The following is a 25,136-nucleotide window of genomic DNA, read 5'->3' on the forward strand; positions in this document are numbered from 1 at the left end:
TATATAATATATCCACTAATTCCACAGTGCTGTACAGAGAATATATGTCACTCACTATTATGATTTGAGTATGGGAGGGAACTCACACAAACACAGGGGGAACATACAGACTCCAGAGATAGGACCATGGTCAGGAATGTAACCCATGGCCCCAGCACTGAGGCAGGAGTGTTACCCACTGAGCCACCATGCTAAATAACTGTGCATGGCATTTACAGAGGAGTAACAGGAGCTGATACAATACCAGTGTAATAAACATCTCATCATATAACTGGCTCCCTCATGTGTAATAACACGTATTACAGGACACTGCTGCTTTATATACTATAATAGACAGCACAGACTGCCCATATCCTGATAACACCCATCCAGCAGCACTGCCAGGCACCGTGTCTCCCACTAGGTGTCAGGAAGCACGCTGGGACTTCTAGTACTACCACAACAGGGTGTCTACACCGACAGTTACCCGGGAATGACACAACACCCGCCTCACCCGTCTCTCTCTCACCAACGCTCACTCAGATTGACGCTTTGTGACACCGCGCATGCGCAGCTTAATAACTCTCTAACGGCTGCCACTGTGCATGCGCCGTCTAACGGTCGGGCTTTTTCTGTTTGTTCCCCTCCCCGCTGGGTTCTCCCATTGCGCATGCGCTGATTAGTTACTAAGTAAAGAGAAGCCTCGCGACCATCTTTGTGTTGGGCAATGATCCTTTAAATGGTGTAATCTTTACAAAATCAGCCGTTGTCTTCGTAACAGTCACTTTTACTGCAGTGTTATTGCTAGTGGCTAAATTTTACGCAGTTTTGAGCAGTTCAACGGTAGTTGCCAATAAGCAGAATGGCCGCCAGGCTGTGGGGAATAGGAAGTGACGAATGTCTAGCATTGTGTTGGTCTACAGCATGGACAGTGAGGACTGGATGGTGGAGTCTATTAGGCTGTGAGTTATGGAAAGTGTCTGTTTAATGCCTGCGGGGTAGGAGAAATATTACATGATAACAAGGGGAATGGTCCCAGAACTTACACTTTATTGTACTACAACTCCCAGCTGGCTGTACAGTCATGTAGTGAGCAGAGTCCTGAGCCAGGAGGACATAGAGCCTCATACCTCAGCCTGTGATTGAGAGGCCGGTACAGTGCACATAATGCTGCCTCCACTGTGTGTAGGTGTTTGGTACATACCCAGATAATGGTTACAGGACCTTATGATGGTCCTATGTGTTCTATTCCATTCACAGAAGTCTGCACAGATAACCCTCAGAATGCATCATATGTGTACCCACTCATTTACTTTTCACCTCACAATTTGGTCCTGCACCCCGGCAGTCACAGAGCTCAATACCCAGAAGCGCTGGCCAATCTCATAGATGTGTGTAACCAGATCTGAACTATAATAACTATATAATCCATGGTTTGGATCAGACTGTGCCCCACTGGTGCAGTTGGAGCAATAGCCATCATTTTACCATTAGTCCCATTGCACCTCTGGTGACTGCTCACGCCATAAATTCTACCCCATTTCCTATTTATCTGGATGCACCAGGAGTCTGAATTATTGGAAAATAAAGTTTGTGAGTTAAAGGTGTAATGTCCTAGGAAAATCGCATGGGAGCGCAACATAATGGAACAGTGTACATTACACCAATTTGAGATGATGTGGTTGTTTGTGCCATCTACAGAGGTTCACATGAGAACTATAACAGGTTTTTGTATTGATATTTCAATAGGGATCATTGATTTTATTAGTGGATGCAAAGAAAAGCACCACAAGCAAAACATCCTGTGGGAATAGTATTTTATAGACTGGAAAATGTCAACTTGCTGAAAATGGAAAGTTTCACAATAAACTGCATAGCTCCCAACATTTATACAGGCAACATATGGACCAAATAGGCCCCCGATCCATGCAAACCACGTCCCCGGTCATACTTTGATCTGCCCAGTCACGCCCACTGTCTGGCAAAGACCACCACTTCCTCTTAAGCACTACCCATTCAGGGTCTGCAATTGGGGCAGTCAGGAGGTATGAAATTGTTTAAGTTGCCCTTGTTTCAAATATGTGAAATTAAGTAGACTTTAAGCCAGTTACATTTCTGCTTTCAGGTATAAGGATCTACATGATTTTGAACTGCAGAATCCAACCAGAGTTATTGAGTGGATTGGTGAAAAAAGTATGTGATTTCTCCTTCTTTTCTGCTGTACGTACATCTAGGTATTGCTAAATGTACATTAGTATGTTAAATGTACCTGTTGAGTATTATTTTATTTGGTGCCACTGACTGTATTCTGTGTCTGATTCAAGCTGCCCCTAATCCTCCCGTTTTCACTGATTTTAAGTGTATCAAACGCAAAATCACTGTGCATGCCCAGAAGCGGCAGATACAGCGTGAATGCAGCCTGCTCCTTGCGCTGCTGAGTAAGGGACAACTTACTACAGGCTACTACATCAGGGAGTGACCTGGGCGGGGAAGGGACGTGTTGCCTTAGCTATTTCATAGTAGGGGAACGTCAAACCTGAGCACACACAGCCATGGCCGTATGCAGCTCTACGGTCAGCAGAGTAATCTGATTTTCTGCACCAGCTCTGGGGCTAGTCTGACTTCAGCCTGTGGGTCCAACAGCATTACAGCCGTCCGACCTGCCAGCTCTATACTGTGGTAAAATTTTTTTTAAATGATATTAACCCTTGTTCTGCCAGTCTAGTGCTAGTAATTGCACAATCGGGGAGGGTGGGGGGTGCACGGGGACCCATTGATTTATTGAAAACCAGCACTAGGCAAGCCATCCTGTGCTTGGTGGCACTATTGCAGGGGGTTCCTCTGCCATAATGACAAATCAGCCCTGGCTATTTGGTATGGGTTCATGGTTAAATGTGCGGATCCCCCCTCACGTGACATCCAGCCCCGTGTCGAAAGCACTAGGGCTCTTCCCACACCCCTGGATGATGGGTGTGGGGTAAGAAAGTGTGGGAGAAATAGTGTAGAACACCATTTTACTTTGTGGAAGTACAAGTCCCATCCAGTAAGGGCTGCCATTAGTAGAACCACAAGCACCAGCATACCCATGGCAGCCAGGGCATGCTGACACTTGGAGAACCACAAGTGCCAGCATGCCCTGACACCCAGAGCCCGCTGAGCCATGTAGTACCACAAAGTAAAATTTAAATAAAACGCACCCCTCTTTGAAACCACATTGGTTTAATAAAAATATAAAACCCTAAACTAAAGTGTAAATAAATTAGACACCTCGTTTTTTTTATTACGAAAAAAACCCAAAATATATTCCAAAGGTAGTTAAAAAAAAATGTTCTTCTATCTTGAAGCCCAAATAATCCTCAGGATCCTGCTGGACAAAATAAAAACCCCATAAACAGTGCGATGTTAACTGTGACCCTCTATAGGGGATCAGACTGTGCAGAATGAAATATTAACAGACGCGTGGTCTATTTATATTTAACATGAAGACCCTAGCACCAGACAGCCTCAACATTGATTTTGAATTGGAGCATTTCCACTAACACATTTTCCTGAAATACACCAATAAGGCCATTTGTTCTATAAAGACACAGTATACCCTCCGTTTTTCACCCACTTTTCAATCCACCATATCTATACAGCACACCATGCTGTCATTTATTTTCATTCTATTCCTGTGTACTTTTATCTGCCAGTCTCCCGTTACTCTTGTCATTTTACGTTTACTTTTATATTATATGGGTACCTATAGGCCCACCCTTATTGGCTACCTAGGCTGTCCATCATCAAATATATATGTATATGGATAGGACTCCTCAAGCTTTACTTCCAAATATGAAGACCTACAGCGTGATTGGCTGTTTGAGACTGTTTACTACAGCTGGAACCAATAGGAGACTTGGAGTGGCTCTACCAATGATAGAGGAGTACCGTAAAAAATTACCATGGTCATAAACCCAGTTATCCCTGAGGAAGCCTATTGGTGAAACGCGTCGGTTAACACCTATTACCTTTTCATGTACTGTGCAGCACCGTTTACTTCATCTGCTGCTCAGTATTAAGGATTTTTTCACTCACAGCCGCATGCGCAGCTCGGATTTAGTCGCGGACGCGGCTTATCCATTTCCTTGACGACGTACCCGGCAGTCCATTACCATACTGCGGTACATAGCAGAGACATTGGAGAGAGTCTTCATCCTCCCCCGTTTAGGGTAAGTCCTGCTTTATACACTCACGGCCTTATGGACTCACCGAAGTTTCTGTGATATCACCCATCCCTTTACTTACCCAGAGACTAAGCATCTATGGACTAACAATGTTTAGCAATATTTGGATCCATCTCTGTTAACTGATACTACGGGATTTGGTGCCTTTGTCCTGGGACACTTTATTAGTCGGACATTATCTACATTCTCCGCTACCAGAGGTCTGTTATTATTTCTCTACACTGTGGCATTCTGCTCACATCATATTTTCTCGTTTTGCATAGCTGTACAAAGGCATTATTGCATTGATATCCATGCGTTATTACTCGAACTCTCTATATACGCTATACATGCTTGCAATGCAATGTTTATACTTGAGAAGTTCCTCTGATGCCAACTATTGTTTAAATAGCAATCCAATGTCAGTACTCCCCCTCAGCTACTGACACCAACATGCCTCTCAGACAAATAAAGGACTGGTAGTTGCTCAAATCAATTTATAGGCTATAACAGGTGCATGAAAGGGTGGGGTTATCCTAAAAGGAAAAAACAGAGACAAATTCCCCCAGCACACTGCTATAGCCAGCAACAGATCTGCTATTTCTACTGTAGATAAAAATGCAAAAGTCTCAGTTGCACACATTTGCAAATGTATGTTGAAGCCACCCACCACGCCAAGGGGCTTTTGCTAATAGGGTGGTCCTACTCTAAACAATGAGAGTCCCATATATTTGGGCCATACATATGTGTTTTTAAATTGAGAGCTATTAGGATAACCCCACCCTTTCATGCACCTGTTATAGCCTATGAATTGATTTGAGCAACTACCAGCCCTTTATTAGCCAACTATTGTTTATGAGCAATTCAGATGCCTATCTGTTCACATATATGCAACCGGTGTACACCAATACATTCCGCCTATTTATACCTGCACAATGTGTTTCCCTTTATTGTTATCTTGCGCCTATGGGTCATCCATTTATTTCCTATATAAGATAGAATAGGGCTGAAAAGGGGCTGGTAGCAGTCAGCTGAAATGCATGTAAATAGTAAGGGACCACTAAGCAGACCCCATGGAATACAAACATGCTGAACGTGAGCGTGCAGGATACATATACTTGTGTAGACAAGAAAGGTAAATTAACCACAACTTTATTGAATTTATTTTATTTCTAACACATTCCTTGCAGGTATCTGTGTAGCGGGATATAATGGTACCAAGACTAATGAAATTCTCCAGCTGCTCTTCCCACAAAAGTTACACGTAACAGAAAACCAGGTAAAGGAGTAAAAGTTTGTAATGGATAGAAAGGAAACAGCCGCTGTGTCCTATCTCCATCGCCACCTTCACTGCTTCATGTTTGATGCCTTTTTGGCTAGAAATATGACAGCACTGGACAATTACAGGCAAAGTGCTGTACCTTAGTGTCTATTGATTACCAGGTAACTTAGGTTACATTTTTGTTTACTACAAAAACATTTAGAAAAAGGGGAAAAGAATGACTTCAGTTTTGGCAATGTTGATTTTAAGAAAACAAGTAGAAAGTAAGTAGAATAATTTTTCTTTCATCACTAGGGGGCACCTCTTTCCTGTGACTACAATCTGTTTCAGTACTTGCTGATTCTGCAGGAAGGTTCACGTGTTCTATAAGTCTGATAACTGTTATCTGCCACCTGACAGACACTAAATGCTTTAGCTTTCTTGTTTTTTTGGCAAAACTATTGATTTGAACAGAGTTTATTTGAGATGTTGCAATATTGCTGGGTACCTGTAATGTTATAAAATTAAGACTTTAATGTTCTTCTTACTGATGCAGCTCCTCCTTGTCCCCTTCCAGTTTTGTTCTTATATTAAACACACTGTGGTCACATTTATGAAAACTGAAACAGGACAAAAGGTGGTGTCGCTTACAGCACCAAATAGGCGTTAGTTTTATGTTCTGGTGACAGAATGTGATTGATGTCTTTGTTGCAGCCAGCCATGCAGCATGAATGCGCTGCTTAGTACCAGTGGGCTGTGCTCCTATCGCTCCTGGCCTAGATCTCAGCTGGTTTCCTGGTGACCTTCCTGCCCATTAGTGTGTACATCCTGCAATTGTACAGCGGCCAGGAATTCACTTGTACTTTCTTATATCTCTCTCTCCCCCTGCAGGGTTTGTGTCCAGAGAGAGATTTAAAGGTGGAGCATGGTGGATTTTCAGAACAGCCCATTTACAGCCTGATTCATATCCCAGACAGCAGGTACAATGTTTGTTATATTTAATGTACATATGTATTTTGAGAGAAAAAAAGCATAAAAATCCAAAGAGATTAAAAATAACATTCAAATTGCGAATAAAAGCCGATAATACAGCAGGAAATGTAAAAGCCTAAGTGCTGAAATAGTTCAAGCAGGATATGTGCTGTAACCCATCAGATATTAGACTGCTAGGAGCTGGCATCTCATCGTTGCTATTGGTTACAGCACATTATTACTCATGTCTCCTATACACAGCTGAGGAAGCAGTTTTGTGGGCTGGTCATGTAGAAATACGGAAGCTCTAGCAAGTAGGAACTGTCACCATCTGCTTCTGTGTATCTTCCTGTATTCATAGCGTTGTATGCGCTGCAGAAATAAAGGGTAAAAGTAATGTATGTATTGAGGGCCCCATATCGGGGCCCTGACTGTACCTCAGATGTATAACACCTGATGTGAGCACTGGACATATGACATGAATGAGAATAGTCATAATGTTTGGACGCTTCACGTCGGTACCAGAATAATGGAGACATTGTCATAGACTGTTGTCCTCTGAGAGCAGCTTTCGGATCCCTCGCAGTAGATTCTTCCAATGTCTGGTACTGGAGGGAGGTGACGCCATCCTTTATAATGACCCTTAGGATCACACCACCATTAACCTTGGTTCCAATCTGGTATAGTCAATATATGTAACAGAGCATCCCCGATGATGTCTCTGAAATGCGTTGAGTATGACGCTGACTGCATGCTTCACGGTATTGACGTGTTTCACTAGACTCTCTTGACATTGGAATTTGCCACCAGCAAACACAGTGTTGCTGTCCCTTACTTTATTCATCACCTGCAAGTGGAGCAATGACCGCTGGGATCCAAATGTCTGCAGACGGAGATGAGGACAAATCTGCAGATGGAGCGCGTTATATCATGCTACAACTGGCTCCAATTACCTGGGGCAGTCAGACTGCTATTTTAAAATTATTGACCGGAGCCGGTAAATGGACTACTGTTTTGGCTACCACCTAACATAATTTGGCTATCCATTGGTTTAATTATGGATTCTGCTTTGTATATGGACATTTATTACTGTTTTGTCATCATTCAGTGTCTGATACTGTATTATTATTAGTATGCTTTATGTATATAACACCAATATACACAGTGTTATACAATTAGACCCACTCACTTACTAGGGACAATTTAATCACAAGCCAATTAATTTGTGTGTTTGAACTTTGGAATAACTGAAGGACCCTAACCCACATTAACACGAGGAGGACATACAAACTCCATGCAGTCATCTTAATTCTAATGCTTGCAACATTTAAGTTGTTTGTTCTACTTTTAATAATACACTATTTTTTTCTTTATTTTTGAATATCTGATAATAAAGTTGTTACTATTTTTTTCTTACTGCGATTTATTAATGCTCACAAAGCAAACGTATTATGCAGTTTTTTTAAACACTCATAATTCAGTAATGTGCAGATCTGAAGAATCTCTTGTTGAATACGAAAAAATAAAATTATCGTCACGTTAATAATTTAGTCATTAATGATGAAATTGTTTAAAAACAACAAAAGTTTCCATTTTTAATGAAATTCACTTGTCAGGCTGTTAATGTCGACTGTAAATATAATGCATTTCTGCAGTTACTCCTGATTGCAAACGCATGTACTAGCTGTATACAGCCGTCATCACTAGTAATCGTCACTTAGACCTGACATATAGCTGGAGCAAGTAACACAACAGAAAAACCTGTACCTTATAGATCCTCTAAGCTTGCGCTCAGGCTTGGCACTCTGTGACAGGATGGACCTCCTATACCACCCTGTCTGTTATGTTGCTGCAGACCGGCTGGGCTTGCCTTGCCACTGTCCCATTTTCTTTCTCCCAAATGCGTCCTCTAACCACAGTAGGAGGAGCCTGCTGCCACCACTAGGCTCCTTAGCGGCACCTAGAACCGCGTCCTTCTGGGTAACTCTCGCTGCTAGTGTACCCCCTCACTGGGCACCTGCCTAGTGGTACCCCTGACCTCTCTTTCAGATCAGGGTGCTGTGGATGGTTCCCCTGGTCTATCACTCTGGTCAGAGCTGCAGGTAGCGGTCAGAGCGTTGTTACTGGATGCTGAGTCCAACCTCAGAACTGCCAGATAACGGATTAGATTTGTCTAATCTGTAGGTCACAGTAATTGCAACAGGCAAGTAGGCGTCAAAATAGGTTCCTTAAGCAGTGATGTTTATTAGCTCAGGACAGTTACACACATCAGTTTGTGGTACTAGCGATCTTTCCAGAAGTTACAGATGGTATAATACATTTCAGTGTAAAACAAGGCTCTTTAAATACAATTTTGTACACTAGCTTGGCAGGAGGTAATCCAGCCTCCTGGCCCTTTAATCCAAAATGATTCATGCAGCCTGCACATAAATCAGCTTTGGGGTGTTTAACACTTTTTTACATTACTACTAGCAGTGCAGTATGTCGGAGGTTTTCTATTGAATGTTTACCATCGGATATAATATTTCTATTATCTTGCTTTGAACGCAATTTAACTTGCAAAATTCACATTCATCTGTGATCACTGCCTTGCCAGCAAGTATGATTATCTCCTCCTGTCTTTCAGGCTCAACAGACGTTTAGTTTTAGTCACTGAGCAATGAAAAGGTCTAATTAACATGAGATTACCTGTCTCTAGACAGTTACAAGCCCCAAACATGACATAATGTCTCAGGATTCCATACATTTTCATACAAAACACATACCAATATAAAAGGATAAGTACATTTGCAATGATATACAGAGGTGCACTGCACACCTAATTAAAACAAATATCTTCAATAAGTTATTTTTACGTGATCCACCCACAATTAATTTATTTATAATTAATCCAGCCACACATGCCCTTACTGTACATTGACTATGTTATACACCCATTCCCCTTACGTTCTGCCCATTAAATGATAAGCTGTCGTAAGTGTCCTTACGCTCAATGATGAATTGTGTTCACTGGTGTATAGTGCACTTCTGGGCGTACTCAGTGCATTTTTACACAAATTATGGCACATTTCAGCATTTACCTTCCTTTCTGAATCACGCTCAGATAATTACTACTTTCATTTTGTTCTTAATGTATATTTTGTTCATGGAGACATCAACATGTGTTCACATTTTACATCATGGAGCCGCATAATATAATGTGGTCAACTGCGCTTTGTGTTTTCCCTTATGTTATTGATATTTGTGTTTTTTTTAGACCTTTTGCTAATTTTACACCAATTTGTTTCGATTGCTTGAGATAAATATAATATGGGGGTTTGACCAAATGTGACGTCCAAGGGTTCCATCATATGGTATTTTGCTAATAAGGGTGGAAACTGCTGTCTCAGGAGCCACAGTTCCTTGGCTGCGCACTGTGGCGTGGGGTAGCATCCGTTTTGGCTGCGCACAGTGGCGGTGGGTAGTATCTGTCTTGGCTGTAGGCTGCGCACTGTGGCGTGGGGTAGCATCCGTTTTGGCTGCGCACTGTGGCGTGGGGTAGCATCCGTCTTGGCTGCGCACTGTGGCGTGGGGTAGCATCCGTCTTGGCTGTGCACTGTGGCGTGGGGTAGCATCCGTTTCGGCTGCGCACTGTGGCATGGGGTAGCATCCGTCTTGGCTGCGCACTGTGGCATGGGGTAGCATCCGTCTTGGCTGCGCACTGTGGCGTGGGGTAGCATCCATTTTGGCTGCGCACAGTGGCGGTGGGTAGCATCTGACTTGGCTGTGCACTGAAGCGTGGGGTAGCATCCGTCTTGGCTGCGCACTGTGGCGTGGGGTAGCATCCATTTTGGCTGTGCACAGTGGCGGTGGGTAGCATCTGTCTAGGCAGCGCACTGTGGCGTGGGGTAGCATCCGTTTTGGCTGCGCACAGTGGCGGTGGGCAGCATCTGTATTGGCTGCGCACTGTGGCGTGGAGTAGCATCCGTCTAGGCTGCGCACTGTGGCGTGGGGTAGCATCCATCTAGGCTGCGCACTGTGGCATGGGGTAGCATCTGTCTTGGCTGCGCACTGTGGCGTGGGGTAACATCCGTTTTGGCTGTGCACAGTGGCGGTGGGTAGCATCCGTCTTGGCTGTGCACTGGGGCGTGGGGTAGCATCCGTCTAGGCAGCGCACTGTGGTGCGAGGTAGCATCCATCTTGGCTGTGCACTGGGGCGTGGGGTAGCATCCGTCTTGGCTGTGCACTGGGGCGTGGGGTAGCATCCGTCTTGGCTGTGCACTGGGGCGTGGGGTAGCATCTGTCTAGGCAGCACACTGTTGCGTGGGGTAGCATCCGTCTAGGCAGCCCACTGTGGTGCGAGGTAGCATCCATCTTGGCTGCGCACTGGGGCGTGGGGTAGCATCCGTCTTGGCTGTGCACTGGGGCGTGGGGTAGCATCTGTCTTGGCTGTGCACTGGGGCGTGGGGTAGCATCTGTCTTGGCTGTGCACTGGGGCGTGGGGTAGCATCCGTCTTGGCTGTGCACTGGGGCGTGGGGTAGCATCTGTCTTGGCTGTGCACTGGGGCGTGGGGTAGCATCTGTCTTGGCTGTGCACTGGGGCGTGGGGTAGCATCTGTCTAGGCAGCGCACTGTGGTGCGAGGTAGCATCCATCTTGGCTGTGCACTGGGGCGTGGGGTAGCATCTGTCTTGGCTGTGCACTGGGGCGTGGGGTAGCATCTGTCTTGGCTGTGCACTGGGGCGTGGGGTAGCATCTGTCTTGGCTGTGCACTGGGGCGTGGGGTATCATCTGTCTTGGCTGTGCACTGGGGCGTGGGGTAGCATCCGTCTTGGCTGTGCACTGGGGCGTGGGGTAGCATCTGTCTTGGCTGTGCACTGGGGCGCCAGGTAGCATCCAATCCATCTAGGCTGCGCACTGTGGCGCGGGGTAGCATCCGTCTAGGCAGCGTACTGTGGCGCGAGGTAGCATTCGTCTTGGCTGCGCACTGTGGCGTGAGGTAGCATCCATCTATGCTGCGCACTGTGGCGCGGGGTAGCATCCGTCTTGGCTGCGCACTGTGGCGCGAGGTAGCATCCATCTAGGCTGCGCTCTTTTCTTTGTTTTACATTATTATTATTAACCCCAATAACACTAATTTCCAGTCAGTTTTGACCACCTCACAGGTCACAATATTATTTTCATCCACTTTCGTACAAAGACTGCAGCGACCTGGCTGGATGCTAAGCGACAGAAACACACGGCAGTTCATAGCACATCTAGGAAACATTGACACACAGCAGTGGCAGAAAAGTAAAGTGGTGCAAGATGGAAATGTCCTTGGGCCCTCGTGCCTGCTCGTGCTGCATCTTTAATCTCCTTCTCCTCTGTAGACACCTCTCTCTCATCCCTTAAGAACTACCAAACTTATGTAGACACAGGATTGGATATTACAACTGGAGTGGCATTAGATCTGCTTCAGACAGACTGTGACATGGAACATGGGAGCAGCATGGAATCCGTCATGTTGGAATACGCTGCATTGAACAGAGGTTTAAACCAATATATAGATACAGTTAAGGAGACCGTACTTAAGTTAAAACGTGACCCACCAGATGAGATCCCGGATGTAAGAGAGCTTGTACACGAGAGATACACTGCGCTTCAGAAGAATAATACACAGGAGACCCTGAGGATGATAAATATGTCCAGTTTAAAGAACAGCTAAGAGACCTGAGAACACAAATGGGTCACCAGCCCCTGTAGATTAAGCTTTGGAAGATAGAGATGAGGAGATCGCCGTCACCCAGAGCACTTATAACACAGCTGGAGATGGTGAAAGGAGTGAAAAACAACGAATGTGGTCACACGTACGAGAGAGAAGCAATTGAAAGTCTGATTGAAAACTAACTTTGGAAGGATAAATCCGCCAGGTGTCCAATAAATTGTCTGTGATCACTCTGACATGAGTATATCGGATCTTGTTCCAGATAATGCCCTAAAAAGAGCCATTGAAATTCACAGCAAAAAGCAAGGTCATCACTGAGCTTCGAATCGACCCCAGTTCCCAAAAAATGAAAATATAGCTCGGTACCTTTGACGTAAAGTGCAGATTAAAAACACTTTGTGCAGCACTGATGAAACAGTAACAAAGTGGAAGGTTTGAGACTTATACACGTCTATTTAGACATCCATGTTACAATACTTCTGCAAGCAACATTGTTTTTCATTAATAAAAACTTTTGTTTATAGCGTTCAAAAAAAAAATAATAATTATCCTCCACCATTCTTTGTATGTTGATAGTAGGATCAGGTGGAGTTACAGCAGAGGTGTCACTAATTTTGGTTAATTCTTTTAGAGTAGACCAGACAAGATGTCAAAATGTTGTGCTGAGTCATCTGCATCATCAGTGGGTACCTTTTAAGTTTTGCAAAGCACACAACAGTATATAGCGCATGTAGGTAACACTGGCACACAGCGGTAGCTGAAAGGAAAAATGGTGCAAGATGGAATTGTCCTCGGGCCCTAATTGATCATAGGATCAAGTGGAGCTACGGCAGAGGTGTCAGGGTTATTGGTCAATTCTTTTAGACCAGACCAGATGTCAAAGATTCATCTGCATCATCTCTAGGTCTCTTGGGAGAACTACGTTTTTTCCTAGCAGAAGTTGAGAGAGAAACTGAAGGAGGAGGTGCCGTCCGCTCACGTAACACTTGGGGGTAAATGTATCAAGCTGAGAGTTTTTCGGCGAGTTTGGAGATGTTGCCTATAGCAACCAATCAGATTCTAGTTGTCATTTTGTAGAATGTACTAAATAAATGATAGTTAGAATCTGATTGGTTTTTCAAACCCGCCGGAAAACTCTCAGCTTGATACATTTACCCCTTGAGCTGTCATCTTGCTCAGCAGGAGCTCATTGCATCTCTTGAGATACGGGTCATTGGAAAACAAAGAGAAGACATAGCTCTTAAACCTACGATTAAGCACAGTCGCCAAAATGTAGGGATCCGATTTCAGGATTTTGATAACTCTTGGATTCTGGTGAAGCAAATAAAGTACTTGATCTACAAGTCCGACATACTTAGCGTAATTGCTTTGTTTCAGCTCCTCATTAAGTTTCTCAAGCTGCTTTTCTGAAAGTCTAATTAAGGGAATCACTTTGCTCAAGCTCGCAGTGTCTGAACTCACTTCACAGGGGACTACTTTGAATGGTTTCAGCACCTTGCACAACACGGAAAGTATTCTCCACTACGATTGAGTAAAATACATTCCCCCTCCTTTCCCAATGTCATGGCTTCTGGAGTAAGCGTGGAGGGCTTTCACTGTTTCTCCATCCTTACCACCTCTTGCTTTAGTTGGTGACAGGGTAAATAAAATTGTTCTAGTAGCTGCTGCAATGTCCTACATGCTGTTGCCGAATGCCGGAAAAGTCCAGATGTTTTACGGGCCACAGACAGCATCTTCTGTATGTCTCTGTCATTTTTCAAAACGTTTTGCACCACCAATTTTATTCTGTGAGTAAAACAGGGAATGTGATGGATTTCACCCAGCTGTAATGCTCTCACAATATTGGTGGCGTTACCAGAAATGACATCCTCCGTAGAGTCCAAGCGAGATAAGCCATGTTGCAATGACATCCCTTAGTTTGTGTAACAGATTGTCAGCTGTATGCCTCCTACTGAAGCTGGTGATACACAGATTAGCTGCCTTTGAAAAATTTGACGTAGTTGGGTACATGCTGCTGCTGTTCCTGCTGCTGAAGATGAATCATCAACCCAGTGGGCTGTCAGTCATATAATCTTTAGTTTGCCCAGTTCCACTTGTCCACATATCTGTGGTTGAGTGTGGGTAGAATGGCATTTTGTAGCCCAATAATTAAATTTTTACGCACCTTCTGGTAGAGGTGAGGAATAGCTTTTCTAGTGAAATGTGGTCGTGATGGAATTTGGTAATGGGACACAAGACCTCAAGTAACTGTCTAAAACCAGCTGCATTAGCAGTGGATATTGGACGCAGATCTAATACTAGCATAGTCGCCATGGCGTCTATGATCCGGTTTGCGACTGGGTGACAGCTTTTGTACTTGCTTCCTCTTGCAAAGGATTATTTAACAGTCAATTGTTGTAAACTACTAGTAGTCTTCTTCTTGGTCTGCTTCTGGGATGAAGATCCACCCCCAGCAGCAGCAGGACTAACGCTCAAGAATTCTTCGAGGAATCCTGGATAGGGGAGGAGTCACCTAGCCTTAGCAACTTGGTTACAGGACTCCGATCGCTGCTGAGGATATTGGTGCCGGGATCTAGCTGAGAGAAGGGACCGAGCTGATGATGGACTGCTTGTTGTTATTTTTTTAGAATAAGTTTCAGATTTTCCCAACAGCTTGCCATGAACTTGCTTCAAATGACGTAACATAGATGAGGTTCCTACATGGTTAAGGTGCCTACCTCTACTGACTGTGGCTTTCCAAACGCTACAAATGGCTAGACTAATGTTGTCAGGATTTGGGTAAAAATAATTCCGCACATAAAAGGTGGGTTTTCTGGTTTTATGCCCAGTCTTGACAGTGTCCTTCTTCTTATCACGTGCAAGAACTGCTTTCACTGGTGCAGGACTTATACAAATAACATCATCCTCATCAACATCCTCATTAGCGCCCTCATCAGCTACACAAATATCCCCCTCATGCTTTTGCATTTCCAAAGTGGCATCCTCAATTTGTGTATCACCCGCTACACTTGGGCTGCTCATCCAAACATCTGCAGAAATGCTGAAAGGAGGCTTCTTTTTGGAATTTGTGTCATCTCTGAATCTGAACATAGTTTCTTCTAATACCTTACTGTTTTCCTCCAGCTCGGCTTTTACACGTAAAAGTATTTGGGCACCACTTTTTGAGTCAGAATGACAAGGTCTTGCATAGTCATGACTGACCTTACAAGAAGATGCCTCTTTGGCAGTTGCAGAACTAGCAGTCATAGAGAAAGGCAAATGCCTGATTCTTTCCTTGTCACTGCGTAGTATGGCATGTTGGCAATTTTATTTTTTTCAGCAGTTAACTTTGCCTTGATTACAGATGTTTTTTTTCTTTACCAACGTAAAAGGTGTTTTTTTTACATTTTTGTTTCCCTGAATTAAAAACACTATGTACTTTAACATAGGCTTTAGCAGATGACGTAGATGGATTACTATCATCATGACTGATGCAAGCAGCTGCTTGGTGCTCCTGGTCTTCTGTGGACTGATGTGAATCCATTTTGATGACACAGTACAATGGGCCATACATACATATATACATGTGTTTTTAAATTTGGAGCTAACTTACCTAGAGTTACCCAAACTCCTCCAAATGGCAATACAGCAACAGTATTTCCCATCAGCTACTGACGCTAAAAATACCTCTCAAGCAAACAAAATAGAAGTGGTCCACAATCAATTTATAGGTTTGAATTTGAAAGGGTGGGGTTATCCAGAAAGGAACAAATACAGACAAAAATTCCCCAGCACACTGCTATAACCAGCAAAGGAGCTGTAAATTCTATTTGTACATAGAAATGCAGAATTCACACACATTTGCAAATGTATGTTAAGCCATCCGACGTCTCAAGGCACTTCTGCTAATAGGGTGGTCCTAACTCTTTACAGTGAGAGACCCTATTTTTGGGCCCTAAATATGTGGTTTTAAATTGGGATAACGTCTGTCTAGGCTGCGCTCAGTGGCCTGGGGTAACATCTGTCTAGGCTGCACTCGGTGGCCTGGGGCAACATCTGTCTAGGCTGCTCTCGGTGGCCTGGGGTAACATCTGTCTAGGCTGCGCTCGGTGGCCTGGGGTAACATCTGTCTAGGCTGCGCTCGGTGGCCTGGGGTAACATCTGTCTAGGCTGCGCTCGGTGGCCTGGGGTAACATCTGTCTAGGCTGCGCTCGGTGGCCTGGGGTAACATCTGTCTAGGCTGCGCTCGGTGGCCTGGGATAGCATCTGTCTATTATTATTATTATTATTATCGTTTATTTGTAGGGCGCCACAAGGTTTCCGCAGCGCCGCACACAGTACAAACAGTATATTATACAGGGTAGAACAGTACAGAACAATAAACACAAAGTACAAGTACTTCAGAAACTCCGGGCGGGCAGATACAGTAGAGACGGAGCAGAAGAACAGGTATGGAGACTGGAGGGAAAAGGGCCCTGCTCATTCGAGCTTACATTCTAAGGGAGGGTAAACAAAGTCAGGCACAAAAGGGAGCCAGTTAATCAAAGGGGAGAGAGAAGAGGGGTCAGGGGAGGATGAGCAGAAGAGATGAAAGGTTAAGTGGATGGTTAGTAGGCCTTAAGGAACAGGTGAGTTTTGAGTGCCCATTTGTAGGAGTACAGATTGGGAGAGAGACGGATGGAGCGAGGTAGGTCATTCCAGTGAAGGGGGGCAGCACGGGAGAAGTCTTGGATTCGAGAGTGGGAAGAGGTGATCAGTGTGGAGGAGAGGCGGCGATCATTAGCCGAGCGCAGGGAGCGGGCAAGAGTGTGAATGGAGAGGAGGTTAGAGATATAAGGGGCAGTAGAGTGGGAGAGAGCCTTGTAAGTGGTGGTAGGGAGTTTAAAAAGGATTCTATAGCGGAAGGGTGGCAATGTAAGACGAGACAGAGAGGAGAGGCGGAGGAGGAGCGGCGTGAGAGGAAGATGAGTCTTGCAGCCGCACTGAGTATAGAGCGGAGGGGGGCAAGGTGGGAGTGGGGGAGGTCAGTAAGGAGAAGGTTGCAGTAATCGAGACGGGAGATGAGAGCATGGTGGCATCTTGAGAGAGGAAGGGACGGATGCGGGTAATGTTACGGAGTTGGAAGCGACAGGCTTGGGCAAGGGATTGAATGTGGGGAGCGAAAGAGAGAGAGGAGTCAAGAGTGACACCCAGGCAGCGGAGTTGGGTGACAGAGGAGATAGTGGAGTTATTAACAACGATAGAGATGTCGTGGTGGGATGGGAGTCTGGGCGGGGGAAAAACAATGAGTTCAGTTTTTGAGATGTTAATTTTAAGAAAGCGTGAGGACATCCAGGAGGAGATGGCTGAGAGGCAGTCAGTTACACGAGAGAGGAGGGAGGAGGAAAGATCAGTAGAAGAGATGTAGAGTTGAATATCATTAGCATAAAGGTGATACTGAAGACCGAACAAGGAGATGAGAGCACCAAGGAAGGAAGTATAGAGCGAGAAGAGTATAGGGCCCGAGAACAGAGCCCTGAGGGACTCCTAAAGGGAGAGGGGAGGGGGTGGAGGAAGAACCAAAGGTGGATACAGAGAAGGAGCGGTTAGCAAGGTATGAGGTGAACCAGGCATGGATAAAACCAGAGATCCCAAGAGAGAGAAGAGTTTGCAGCAGGAGGAGTTGGTCCACGGTGTCGAAGGCCGCGGAGAGGTCGAGGAGGATGAGTATGGAGAAGTGACCTTTGGATTTTCCTGAAAGGAGGTCATTAGTGACTTTAGCCAGGGCAGTTTCGGTGGAGTGGAGAGGGTGGTAGCCAGATTGGAGTGGGTCAAGGAGGGAGTTGTCAGAGAGAGGACTAGTGAGGCGGCTGCAGACAATCCGCTCAAGTAGTTTGGAGGCATAGGGTAGAAGAGAGATAGGGCGGTAGTTCGCAAGAGAGGTGGGGTCAAGATTGGGTTTCTTGAGGATAGGGGAGATAAGAGCGTGCTTGAATGAGGATGGGACTACGCCAGAGGAGAGTGATAGGTTAAAGAGGTGTGCGAGGTTAGAGCAGGCAGTAGGAGAGAGAGAGCGAAGGAGGTGAGAGGGGATGGGATCAAGAGGACAGGTAGAGGGTGGAAAGGAAAGAATAAGAGAACGAACTTCTTCACCTGATGTAGGGGTGAAAGAGCACAACAGCTGGTTAATGGAGGGAGGTGAAGCGATGAGGGTGGTGGGAGAGGGATAGGAGGAGGGGATATTCCGTCTAATGGCTTCAATTTTGGAAGATAAAGGTGGCGAAGGCGGGACAGTGGGGGGGGGGGGAGGAGGGAGTTGAATGTGGCGAAGGGGCGGCGAGGATTGGAGGACTGAGAAGAGATAAGAGACTTAAAGAAGGATTGTTTAGCAAGGAACAGGGCAGAGCAGAAATAGGAGAGGATAAATTTAAAGTGAAGGAAGTCCGCCAGGTAACGAGATTTCCTCCAGAGGCGTTCGGCTGTGCGAGAGCACTTTTGGAGGGAGCGGGTAAGTTTGGAGTGCCAGGGTTGGGGAATAAGGCGACGCTGGCGAATAGAAGAGGCCGGGGCAACAGTATCCAGGGCAGTAGTGAGGGAATGGTTGTAGAGAGAGGACGCTTGATCAGGGCAAGCCAGAGAGGGAAGGGGTGATAGGAGAGTTTCAAGAGAGGAGGAGAAGGAGATGGGGTCGATGGCGTCAATGGCGTCAAGGTTGCGTCTGGTGAGGGTGGCTTTAGGCGAGGAGGGAGCGGGGGAGGAAGACAGAATGAAGGAGAGGAGATGGTGGTCAGAGAGAGGGAAGGGAGAGTTGGAGAAGTCAGAGAGATTGCAGAGGTGGGAGAAGACAAGGTCGAGGGAGTGACCAAGACAGTGGGTGGGGGAGGAGGTGCACTGAGTGAGGCCCAGGGAGGAGGAAAGGGCGAGAGGTTTGATGGTGGCAGGGTCAGAAGAGTTGTCAATAGGGATATTAAAGTCGCCAAGTATAATAGAAGGCAGGTCGGAGGAAAGATAGTGGGGGAGCCAGGCGGAAAAGTTGTCAAGGAAAAGAGAGGTAGGGCCAGGGGGACGATAGATAATGGAGACACGGAAGTGGATGGGTGAGAAGAGCCGAATGGAGTGGACTTCAAAGGAGGAGGAGGAGAGGGAAGGTAAAGTGGGAATGACCCGAAAAGTGCAGTTAGTGGATAGACGGAGGCCCACTCCACCTCCTGGATGCTCATCTGGTTTGGTGGAGTGGGTGAAAGAGAGGCCCCCATAGAAGAGAGCGGCAGGAGAGGCAGTATCAGAAGAAGTGAGCCAGGTTTCGGTAATGACTGTCTAGGCTGCTCTCAGTGGTCTGGGGTAACATCTGTCTAGGCTGCGCTCAGTGGCCTGGGGTAACGTCTGTCTAGGCTGCGCTCGGTGGTCTGGGGTAACATCTGTCTAGGCTGCGCTCAGTGGCCTGGGGTAACATCTGTCTAGGCTGCACTCAGTGGCCTGGGGTAACGTCTGTCTAGGCTGCGCTCGGTGGTCTGGGGTAACATCTGTCTAGGCTGCGCTCAGTGGCCTGGGGTAACGTCTGTCTAGGCTGCACACAGTGGCCTGGGGTAACATCTGTCTAGGCTGCTCTCGGTGGCCTGGGGTAACATCTGTCTAGGCTGCACTCAGTGGCCTGGGGTAACGTCTGTCTAGGCTGCGCTCGGTGGTCTGGGGTAACATCTGTCTAGGCTGCGCTCAGTGGCCTGGGGTAACATCTGTCTAGGCTGCTCTCGGTGGCCTGGGGTAACGTCTGTCTAGGCTGCTCTCGGTGGTCTGGGGTAACATCTGTCTAGGCTGCACTTGGTGGCCTGGGGTAACGTCTGTCTAGGCTGCTCTCGGTGGCCTGGGGTAACGTCTGTCTAGGCTGCGCTCGGTGGTCTGGGGTAACATCTGTCTAGGCTGCTCTCGGTGGTCTGGGGTAACATCTGTCTAGGCTGCACTTGGTGGCCTGGGGTAACGTCTGTCTAGGCTGCTCTCGGTGGTCTGGGGTAACATCTGTCTAGGCTGCTCTCGGTGGTCTGGGGTAACATCTGTCTAGGCTGCACTTGGTGGCCTGGGGTAACGTCTGTCTAGGCTGCATTCAGTGGCCTGGGGTAACATCTGTCTAGGCTGCGCTCGGTGGCCTGGGGTAACGTCTGTCTAGGCTGCACTCAGTGGTAATAACTCGGGTAATAACTGACTTGGCTCAGTATTTAGGTGACCTGCTCTCTTAATACAGAACTTTGCTTTATTGCGGATTTCATAAATCTGCATTACTTGAATTTCAATTAATTGCTGTGGCTATTGCCATCTATGTCTCCTAAATATGACAGAGATGTGAATATTAGTGGTGAATTGGGCCCCACTAAGAGGTATTTGACATCTTGTTTTTTCATTCCTTAGACTGTCATAAGGACAGTATATAACATGTTTGAGTTACAGTATTGTAAGTCTATCTAATAATCTGTCCAGGAACTTGGGAAGCATTCTCTAATCACAGCCCTTCCTGTTATTTCCCTTCTCATTCTGCTGTCAGAGGTTCAGTCGGTCACAAAACCTCAGTAAAACAACGTTCTGTTATAGTAGAGCTTCTCTAGACCTACATTTTATCCTGTTGTTCAGTCCATTGGCTGCTGTGTTGCTTACAGAATGCAAACAGAGGGCCTGCAGCCGGGCAATAAGCGCAAGAAAGTCACAAATTTGCAGCCTAATGTGATTATTTTGAGTTGCACATATTTTAAGAGCACAGCCTAGATGGATGTTACTCCACGCCACGTCGCAGTTGAAACTGATGTTACCCCATGCCACAGTGCGCAGCCTATACAGATGTTACCCCATGCCACAGTGCGCAGCCTATACAGATGTTACCCCATGCCACAGTGCGCAGCCTATACAGATGTTACCCCATGCCACAGTGCGCAGCCTATACAGATGTTACCCCACGCCACAGAGTGCAGCTGAGACGGGTGTTACCCCACGCCACAGAGTGCAGCTGAGACGGGTGTTACCCCACGCCACAAAGCGCAGCTGAGACGGATGTTACCCCACACCGCCGAGGCAGATGTTGCCCCATGCCGCCGAGCGCATCCAAGAATGTGTGGATGAAGGAGACACTTGGAGGCTCCTAAGAAGCGGTTTCCACCTTTATTAACATAGTACCATATGATGGAACCCTTGGAGGAATGACCTCACATATGGTCAAACCCCAATTTTATATTTATCTCAAGAGATCGGAACAAATTGGTGTAAAATGAGGAAAAGGTCTGAAAACCCCCAAGTGTCATAAGTGAAACCACACAGTGCAAATTGCAGTTGACTATTATGCGGATCCATCACATTACTCTGCCCAAACTATAGATAGATGATAAATGTCCTGTGTGCCTATTAGACCTGTCATATGTGATCTCATCACTTCGTTGTCTTCAGGCTCAATTGTAAAGTGTTCAGCTTTACTCGTTGTACCTATTTGAACGAACATCTAGAAATGTATTTTCTTATCAGCACTTGTGGTCCAAATGATCTCTCTTGTTGTGTTTCAGCCTCCTTCTAATGAGTGGTCCGGCTGCAGGTCTGGTGCAGATTTGGCAGATAGGAGCAGAACACAAAGGTGAGAGTTGCTACTTTGAAGCTCTGGACAACCCCAAATCCACATAACCTAACCCCTGGATAGCAAATGTGGTCTCATCCCTGTTACATGAAGCTGAATGCTGTGGATAGTTTGTAGGATCATCACTTTGTCTGCAGCAAGGCGGGCTGCATAGCGTCTGCCACAGGGAACCTCTGTTTATTATATAATTGTACAAATGCACCTTTTTATCACCTGCATATTGTTTCTCTTGCTGTAGATGTCATTAAACGCACAAGTTATATTCAGTCGGACGCCAGCAACGAAACATGGACAAAAATTGCCACAACGGCCACAGCATCTCCGTGTGTAGTCCATGGATCTCAGACCAACAATGTCCACTTAACAGAGATCGAGTCCACAAAGCGGATTTACACATTGGGTAGGTAGAGCTGGTCTAACCATATATGCCACAAATGTAATTAGGAATTAATTTGAGTCCATTACCTAAACATAGTGTAGACAGCGATTGTGTGGGCTGGACCAATATTCATGATAATACAGCCTATTAATTCACTAGGAACCAGTGACATCACTGAGAGTGCAGCCTATCCAGTCACAAGGACCCAGTGACATCACTGAGAGTGCAGCCTATCCAGTCACTAGGAGCCAGTGACATCACTGAGAGTGCAGCCTATTAATTCACTAGGAACCAGTGACATCACTGAGAGTGCAGCCTATCCAGTCACTAGGAACCAGTGACATCACTGAGAGTGCAGCCTATCCAGTCGCTAGGAACCAGTGACATCACTGAGAGTGCAGCCTATCCAGTCACTAGGAACCAGTGACATCACTGAGAGTGCAGCCTATCCAGTCACTAGGAACCAGTGTCATCACTGAGAGTGCAGCCTATCCAGTCGCTAGGAGCCAGTGACATCACTGAGAGTGCAGCCTATCCAGTCACTAGGAACCAGTGACATCACTGAGAGTGCAGCCTATCCAGTCGCTAGGAACCAGTGACATCACTGAGAGTGCAGCCTATCCAGTCGCTAGGAACCAGTGACATCACTGAGAGTGCAGCCTATCCAGTCCCTAGGAACCAGTGTCATCACTGAGAGTGCAGCCTATCCAGTCGCTAGGAACCAGTGACATCACTGAGAGTGCAGCCTATCCAGTCGCTAGGAACCAGTGACATCACTGAGAGTGCAGCCTATCCAGTCCCTAGGAACCAGTGACATCACTGAGAGTGCAGCCTATCCAGTCCCTAGGAACCAGTGACATCACTGAGAGTGCAGCCTATCCAGTCACTAGGGACCAGTGACATCACTGAGAGTGCAGCCTATTAATTCACTAGGAACCAGTGACATCACTGAGAGTGCAGCCTATCCAGTCACTAGGAACCAGTGACATCACTGAGAGTGCAGCCTATCCACTCACTAGGGACCAGTGACATCACTGAGAGTGCAGCCTATTAATTCACTAGGAACCAGTGACATCACTGAGAGTGCAGCTTACCCACTCACTAGGGACCAGTGACATCACTGAGAGTGCAGCCTATCCAGTCACTAGGAACCAGTGACATCACTGAGAGTGCAGCCTATCCAGTCACTAGGAACCAGTGACATCACTGAGAGTGCAGGCTATCCAGTCGCTAGGAGCCAGTGACATCACTGAGAGTGCAGGCTATCCAGTCGCTAGGAACCAGTGACATCACTGAGAATGCGGCCTATCCAGGAACCAGTGACATCACAGAATCGCAGTCAGAGCTGGGTATGAATTTGGATGAAGCTGGTAGGCGCAGGTGAAAGCTTGTCAGGCTACCTTTTGCTCATCATTGTGTGATAGGCCTGCTTAGCAATAGTTTGGTGAAATCAATTAAGCTTCTACATGATGAGTTGGTTAGATTTAGAATCTGCTTATTGTTCTTTAGGGAAAACTTGCGTGGATGCTTAAGGTTAAAAGCATCTTATGTAAAACGTGATTTCCAGCTGAATAACACTCACATATTACATCTTCCCAGGCTGTATTGGCTGCACACTGCTCATTCATAACACCAGCCAGCTACAGAGAGCTTACAGTGGAGGCAGCTATGACACCAGTGGCTCATGCCTAAGTCAGACCTCATGAACGTCCGGCAGTGCTTCCGTCATGTTATTGGTTTCTGGCTGTATACTGGATCAGGCCACACAAATGGCTGTCTCCACTGTGAGTCACACCAAGAAAACCTGTGTATTGTTATAAAATAGTAGAATCTGAGTTCCTCTCGCTCTTTAATGGTTTTATTACAAGGATTCTCCATTCTCACACAATCGCCCCAGCCTCCTGTGCCCCTCAGCAGAGCTCGTTCAGTGTCCTGCCAGTCTGCAATCACTTCCACCCAAAACTGCATTTTCAGTCTTTAAATGTAATAATAATATGGTATGTTAAGTGCTGTTTTATGTTCTCTCACATTTTGTCATTATACATAAATAATGTAAGTTCCTTTCTCCCCAGCTGTGTCCTGCAGCGAGGCGGTCAGCACCCTTTCCTTCCTGGATCCCAACACATTCCACCTGTGCTGTCTGAGTGGGCGTCAGATTATAGCTGATGTTCGTCAGCCTGGCATTTCCTGTGAGGGACGTGTGGCTTTACCTGCCCTCTCAAGTGGACATTGGTGTGCAGCCGTTAAGCCTGGTAATCAGGACACTCATTCTGTTATTGCCAGCCTATCCTCCGAGGGCCACATCACTGTCACAGACACTCGGAACTTAGTGACCCCTCTAAAATGTGCCAAAGGCAAACTCTCCAAGTCCGATCTGTCCCAGAACTTCATGTGCATCCGCTGGGCCCCTAGACTGGAAGACTGCATCTCCATCTCAGGTAACGCACTGACAGTAGTAATATACATGTCCCAGAACTTCATGTGCATCCGCTGGGCCCCTAGACTAGAAGACTGCATCTCCATCTCAGGTAACGCACTGACAGTAGTAATATACATGTCCCAGAACTTCATGTGCATCCTCTGGGCCCCTAGACTAGAAGACTGCATCTCCATCTCAGGTAACGCACTGACAGTAGTAATATACATGTCCCAGAACTTCATGTGCATCCGCTGGGCCCCTAGACTAGAAGACTACATCTCCATCTCAGGTAACGCACTGACAGTAGTAATATACATGACCCAGAACTTCATGTGCATCCGCTGGGCCCCTAGACTAGAAGACTGCATCTCCATCTCAGGTAACGCACTGACAGTAGTAATATACATGTCCCAGAACATCATGTGCATCCGCTGGGCCCCTAGACTAGAAGACTGCATCTCCATCTCAGGTAACGCACTGACAGTAGTAATATACATGACCCAGAACTTCATGTGCATCCGCTGGGCCCCTAGACTAGAAGACTGCATCTCCATCTCAGGTAACGCACTGACAGTAGTAATATACATGACCCAGAACTTCATGTGCATCCGCTGGGCCCCTAGACTAGAAGACTGCATCTCCATCTCAGGTAAGGCACTGACAGTAGTAATATACAT

General features: G+C 46.3%; 1 protein-coding gene across 1 annotated transcript in view; it reads left to right on the top strand.

The window, feature by feature from the left end:
- Nucleotides 1-844: 844 nt before the first annotated feature.
- LOC142140605 (integrator complex assembly factor WDR73-like) overlaps nt 845-25,136 on the top strand; it is a 26,488-nt gene continuing 2,196 nt past the window's right edge. The window contains exons 1-7 of the mRNA XM_075198302.1: nt 845-941; nt 2,105-2,172; nt 5,372-5,460; nt 6,334-6,422; nt 21,594-21,661; nt 21,900-22,061; nt 24,113-24,478. Coding sequence (XP_075054403.1) covers nt 877-941; nt 2,105-2,172; nt 5,372-5,460; nt 6,334-6,422; nt 21,594-21,661; nt 21,900-22,061; nt 24,113-24,478 — 907 coding nt within the window. The 5' untranslated portion in view covers nt 845-876. The remainder of the gene's footprint in view (nt 942-2,104; nt 2,173-5,371; nt 5,461-6,333; nt 6,423-21,593; nt 21,662-21,899; nt 22,062-24,112; nt 24,479-25,136) is intronic.

Source organism: Mixophyes fleayi, chromosome 2, assembly GCF_038048845.1.
Source record: "Mixophyes fleayi isolate aMixFle1 chromosome 2, aMixFle1.hap1, whole genome shotgun sequence".
Classification (NCBI taxonomy): Eukaryota; Metazoa; Chordata; class Amphibia; order Anura; family Limnodynastidae; genus Mixophyes; species Mixophyes fleayi.